This window comes from Solea senegalensis, unplaced genomic scaffold (genome assembly GCF_019176455.1).
Source record: "Solea senegalensis isolate Sse05_10M unplaced genomic scaffold, IFAPA_SoseM_1 scf7180000015726, whole genome shotgun sequence".
NCBI classification, from domain to species: Eukaryota; Metazoa; Chordata; class Actinopteri; order Pleuronectiformes; family Soleidae; genus Solea; species Solea senegalensis.
Genome location: NW_025321430.1, coordinates 1 through 6,763, shown reverse-complemented (window position 1 = coordinate 6,763; position 6,763 = coordinate 1). Strand labels below are relative to the sequence as shown.

The following is a 6,763-nucleotide window of genomic DNA, read 5'->3' as shown; positions in this document are numbered from 1 at the left end:
TGTGTATAGTTTATAGTGTGTAAAGTTTATTGTGTGTATTTTATTGTGTGTATTTTGAACTTCTAGTTGTTTTGAGTGCGAGACTCTGAGCAGCAGAAGTTACGTACTGTGCATTTAAGAGAGCGAGTGGATCAGTGGCTCTGAGCTCGACTCGCTCAGGCTGATCAGACTCACAGCTTTGAAATCCAAGAATTAAGTCTGGAGGAAAACGAGGAGACAAACACAGACGAGGACACTGCTCCTCCCCCTCCTGCTGCTCCTCCCCCTCCTGCTGCTCCTCCTCCTCACCTGTGACGTTGATGTAGACAGTAGTAAACGCTGCCAGAGGAACCGCAGCCACGTTCTGAGCTCGGACTCTGAGCATGAAGTTCCTGGTGGTCTCGTAGTCCAGCGGCTCTGCCACCAGGATGGAGGCGGAGCCGTCCTCGCGGTTCGGGGTCAGGTAGAAGCGGACGGGCATGTTGGTCTCCGGCACCATCCCGTCCTCCAGGTTATACGTCACTCTGGGATCCCCGAGAGGAGACGTGGCCTTGATGGTCTGAGGAAAAACACAGACCCGGTCAACAGGACACAACATCTCACTGTCCACAGGATCCACAGGATGGTCAGGTCCACAGATCTAGATCTACAGGATCCACAGACCTACAGATCCACAGATCTAGATCAGAAAGGCAGGAGTGCTGACCACTACACCAGCGTGTGCTCCTTTTCAAACCTCAGTAAAATAATGAGCCATGATCTTAAAACTCCGCCTCTTTCCAATTATTTTAAAAATGTCAGAAGAGACGAGACGAGAGCTTTCACTGACACAACGACAGAGGAGGAGCCAACACACACACACACTCACACACACAAATAAACAGAGTTTTATTTGCAGTAATAATGGACACTAAATGTGGCGAGAGCATTAGCGTCCGAAATCCTGAGGATCAAACCACACACACACACACACCTGCTTCCTTTACCACACACACACACACACACACACACACACAGCAATTAAAATCACAAATGCCACCTCGGACGTGATGCGGGTTTCCTGTGGGCGAGCGACCCGGGCGAGTCCAGCGTCCACGTTAATGAGACAGAACTGACACACACACACACACACACACACCATTAAACACACGCGTTCCCGTGGAAACGAGTCTCCTCTGTCTCTTCAGTTTCAGATTTTTCCAGGATTTAACGGCTTCCATGAGATCTGAAGAGAATTCTGTCGACGAGGTGAAAAAGAAGCTGTTTCTTTACTCTATCTTCATGTGTGTGTGTGTGTGTGTCTGTCTAAAAATAACCTTTTCATTAAATTCAGTTTTCTTCATTTACAGAGATATTTTTCTTTTGCAAAATCTGTTGGGTTTTTTTTATTTAACTTTTTCATGGAAAAAAACTCAGTTTTCCTAAAATGATGAGATTTTTTTCCTCAAAACTGTTTGGGATTAATTAGATATTTTCTCCTTTTTTTTAAAATGTAATTATTGAGAAAACTTTTCTGGAAAAATGTCAGTTTTTATAATTAATGAGATATATGTTCCTGAAAAACTAAGTCTTTCTAAACTTCTGAGAGTTTTCCTGAATTAATGAGTCCATTTCTCCTGTTTTTCAAAATGAGATCATTTCTGTCAGATTCTTCAGCTGCTCTGACCTCTGAGAGCTGGAGGTCACTGCCGCCGCCGCCGCCGCTGCTGCTGCTGCTGCTGCTGACAATCCAGCCTCTATTTGTCCACACAGAGCTGAGCTGTGGTTTGTAGTTACGGGCCTTGCTCAAGGGCAGAGCAGTGACTGTGAAGAGGCAGCAGCAGCAGCAGCAGCAGCAGCAGCAGCAGCAGCAGCAGCAGCAGCAGCAGCAGCAGCAGCAGCAGCGGCAGCAGCAGTGGCAGCAGCACAACAGAGTGACTTCTCCCCCCCGCTGAGTATCGTCCCTGCGGTCATGACGACTGATCTGATAACTCTTTGAGTCAGTTCCTCTGCCCTCAAGACTCCGCCTTCTTTTGTTTGTACGTTGCAGAGTAAATAAATAAACAAACTTTTTCAGAACATGATAACGGAGAGTGACTTTTAATAAAGACATAGTTCAGAAACTCACAGCTGCCACGAGGCATCATCTTAAAAACACGTCTCACAAAAGACTCGTAAAAATCAACACTAAATTATGCGTACGCTCGTTTAAGAATATGTTTCCCACTTAAGATTTTAACGTCACACACACACACACACACACACACACACACACACACACACACACACACACACACACACAGTTGTTGATCCTCTGCTGCCTCCATCACTAAGTTCAAATGTCTGTAACCCTTTGTTCAGATTGACCTCAGTGACACAAAGTGACCACAGGAGGCAGCAGAGGACCAGCAGTTGCTGTGAACTCACCACGATGGCCGTGTCTCGGACAGTGTTCTCCGGGATGACCACGCTGTAGCTGTTCTTCTCCCAGTGTGGAGGCTGGTTCTTCACGTTGGTGATGGTGACGGCCAGTTCCACCGAGCTGCTGCGGTTCCCGCCGTCTGTGGCCACGATGTCGCGGGTGATGTAGGTTCTCTGCAAGAGCAGAAAGAGAAGATCATCTCACCTTTACATGTTTGGACTGACTGACATTTGTAAACCACTCACTCACTCTCCCACATTGGGTTAAAATCACTGATGTTCTCTATGGGCTTTGGTGTGGGAGAGTGAGTGAGTGAGTGAGTGAGTGAGTGGTTGTAAAAGTTTGTCTCACAGTGAGATAAAGACGTGATCGTGTGACTTTAAGTGATGCAGATTAAACTGATGTTTTGTTAAGTCCATAAGGATTGAACGGTTGTTCCCCGTCATCACTCACTTCTTCACAATAACTCGCACGATTCCTTTAAGAACATCTGAAGTGATTGTGTTGTGCAGCAGAATTTGGTAAACTCACAGAAGCAATTATGTTGAGCCACTGTAATCAGAGGAAAGTGTTTCTCCTCCTAACGACAGGAGGAGGAGACACAGCCTCCGTGTGGATTAATTGGTTTTGTGAAACAGAAACAAACCGTGATGAGACGACTTTATATTTCTCTATTTAATCCTGAGCTTTACGCTTCACGCACCGCGTGATCACGACTATTTACACATTCTGCTCACTTTAAACTTTAAACTGTTTTTTTTAATTCACGTTTGTGAAATTGCTTTACAAGCAGTCGTCATTTTTTTATTATTATTTTATTTTTAATAGACCTCAGAGATTAATTATTTAGATTTGTGTGCAGTAAAAAAAAAGAATTCAACATTTGCTCTCAGCGATGAAGGCGTCAGATCGTCACGTCTGCAGAAGGTGAAAAGTTGTTCTTTACGCCGTCGTCCTCATTAGAGGAGGAAAAGTTTTCTGTCTTCAAACATCAACGAACATCTCTGAGGGAACGAGACGAGGATTCAGTTTCATTCCACTCAGAGTTGTTGTTCATCCCCACACTCGCCCGTGTGTGTGTGTGTGTGTGTGTGTGTGTGTGGCTTGTTTTGTTTTGCACAACATGTGGAAATCTGCCTTTATGTTTCCACCAAGATTGTTTTTGTTGCCACTTGTGGTGAAACGAGGGCTCAGAGGCAGCGAGGTGAGGAAAGTATCTGGAACGTTTCCTCGAGGCTCCGGTGGAGACATGATCACGAGTGTCTGCTGCAGACTGTTGACCCTTTGACCCCTGCACTGTCAACAACAACAGCTTCAGATAAAATAAAATAAAATAAAATCGACTTTTCTGTCCGCGAAGCTGAGAGAAGACACACACACACACACACACACACACACACACACACGTGCAGTTTCTTCTGTTTTCTGTTTCAGGAGAAAAACTTTGATTTGTTGACATTTTGTTTATCGATATGATCGACAGAAATAAATTCACCATTTCACAGCTTTTTCAGACTAATAAAACGAGAAATGTAAGTATTTGTTAGAGAAAATCATGGATTTAACATCACACACACAGGAGCTGTTGATCCACACAAATGTCTCGTTTTCTTAATTCTGTGTTTCGAACCCTTCGTTCAGATTAACCTCAGTGACACTAAGTGACCACACGAGGCAGCAGAGGACCAGCAGCTAAAATCACTCATTTTCTCTCTGGACTTTGGTTCTTTGCATGTTTCAACGATAGAAAGTATTTCCTGTGTTTTTAAGCACACGCTGTCAAAAGAAACCAAGATGTAAGACCTGATGAATAATTAATAAATGAACCCATCCAGTCAATTATATTATTATTATTATTATTATTATTAATAATAATAATAATAATAATAATAATAACATTAACAACAACAATAAGAACAACAACAACAAGAACACTAATAATAATAATAATAATAATACGAAGAAGAAGAAGTCTGTACATGGGTTCGTGATTTTTCCATATTCTTATTATTATTTGAAATAAAAACTGACAGGCTGAGGTTAATTTTTATTTATTTATTTATTTTCCCCAAATTATCACATTTTAACATCTTAAACACGCACAAATTGAGATTTGTTTAATTGTACAGTATGTTATAATATCAGAGTCTCCCCCCCCCCAGGCTGAGTTTCCTGAGGCCCTGGAATGCCTTGAACCACCCCTGGATGTGATTGTGATGCGTGTTGTCGGTGTGTACCTGAGAGATGGGCTGGTTGACGTAAACCCAGCCGGTCAGAGGGTTCACGCGCAGATATTCTGGCTGCTCGTTGGACATGGAGTAAGTGACGGCCGCGTTGGTGCCAAAGTCATCGTCGTGAGCCGCCACTCGCAAGAAACTGGTCCCGATCATGGTGTCCTCACGGAGGAAGTCTGTCACACGAGCACAGACACTTCAGTTCAATGGAGCAAAACAACTCAGTGAATGAAGAAATGTGCAGTAAACTCACAACAAGCACAGTCATGATTATCCTGATTAACACAAAGAACAGTGATTCTAAACTGTCTTTTATCTGCTGTCCCAACAACCAGCTTCAGACATGGGCACAAGGAAAACTGTGTCAAATCTATGTCACTTTAAGTCTACGATGTCTTTAACTCAATGTTAGACAGACTTTTCCAACAGGAAACTGGAGTTTGTAAACCACTCACTCTCCCACACCAAAGTCCAGTCAGAGAAAATGAGCAGCTAAAATCAGTGATTTTCTCTATGAGGTTTGGTGTGTGAGAGTGAGCGGTTTCCAAACTTCAGTTTCCTGTTGGAAAGTCTGTGTCACAGTGAGGTAAACCTGACATGGGATCACAAGATGGCTGCCACCACTGTCATAGTTGTTTCACAGTAAATCTGTCGTTCACGTGCTAATAATTCATTTTTAACCATTTTTTAATGTCTTTGTGAGCAAAATCTTACGTATAGATCTGTTGGTGGTATTGCTAACAACGGCTAGTCGAAGTTACAGAAAGTAAATGAAAGGCAGCATCATTATTATTATTATTATGATCATTATTATTATTATTATCATCATTGTTATTATCATTATCATTATGATCATTATCATTATCATCATTGTTATTATCATTATCATTATGATCATTATCATTATCATCATTGTTATTATTATCATTATTATCATTATTATTATCATCATTGTTATTATCATTATCATTATCATCATTGTTATTATCATTATCATTAATATTATCATCATCCTTATTATTATCATTATTATTATTATTATCATTATTATTATTATTATCATTATTATATTATTATTATCATTATGATCATAATCATTATTATTATCATCATCATTATTATCATCATTATCATTATTATCATTATCATCATTATCATTATTATTATTATCATCATCATTATTATTATTATTATTATCATTATTATTAAGATCATCATCATTATTATTACTCTTATCATTATTATTACTCTTATCATTATTATTATTGTTGTGTGTCAGAGCCTCACACAAACATACTTGAATTCTCCCTTTAACTCACACTCGTATCGGAGGTTCTCAAACTTGGGGCTGTTGTCGTTCTGGTCCAGGATGAGGATGTTGAGCTGACAGATGCCGATCAGAGGGTCGGCCGCCTGGTCAGTGGCGGTCACCGTCACCGCGTACTCCCGCTGGCGCTCGCGGTCAAATTTCCGCGCCGTCACGATGACTCCTGGAGCGACGGCAGACACAGAGAAGTGGTTCAGTCTCATGAAGACAAACACAATTATCTTCATTCTTCATTTTATGAGTCGTGTTCCGTGATCAGTGCTCTCAGCACAGCCCACGATTCATTTCATTATGAAATGGTTAAACTGAAGGAAACAATCCAAGCAGTTTGGTACCTGTGTCAGGGTGAATACTGAACGCGGGCACAGTGGAATCTTTGTGCATGAATCCGTACGTCACTCTGCCGTTGGATCCTTCGTCTGCGTCCACAGCGTGAACCTGCAGAACAAAGGTTCCCGACGGCTGGTTCTCCAGCACCGACGTGCTCTCTCGATACTGCTGACACTGGAACAAAGAGAAGATGACGTGAGCGATCGATAATCCGCTCTGTCCAAACGCTCATGTGTGAAACTGGAACGTTATTTCTTTGAAAAAGCACAGATTTATTGCTGCTGAAAAAATAATGAGCAAACACAGACGGAAAGTAAGAGACTGTGTTTCTGCAGCTCAAGCTTTGACTGTTTATTTCACACATTTGTTTGTTCTGTCTTTGGCAGATGATGATGTTTGTTCCACAGAGCAAAAGTACTCAGTCGTTGCTCTGTGATCTGTGATGTGTCGCTGCTCTGTGATGTGTCGCTGCTCTGTGATGTGTCGCTGCTC

At 41.9% G+C, this 6,763-nt stretch overlaps 1 protein-coding gene across 1 annotated transcript; it reads right to left on the bottom strand.

The window, feature by feature from the left end:
* Positions 1 to 272: 272 nt before the first annotated feature.
* Positions 273 to 6,603, bottom strand: LOC122762492 (DE-cadherin-like; the record flags this gene model as incomplete). The annotated part of the gene is made up of 5 exons (XM_044017689.1): positions 6,277 to 6,603; positions 5,934 to 6,104; positions 4,618 to 4,790; positions 2,386 to 2,553; positions 273 to 538 (listed from the first exon to the last, which is right to left on the bottom strand). Coding segments are annotated over exons 1-5 (827 nt in total), but the record flags the coding sequence as incomplete, so codon positions are not given.
* Positions 6,604 to 6,763: the final 160 nt, after the last annotated feature.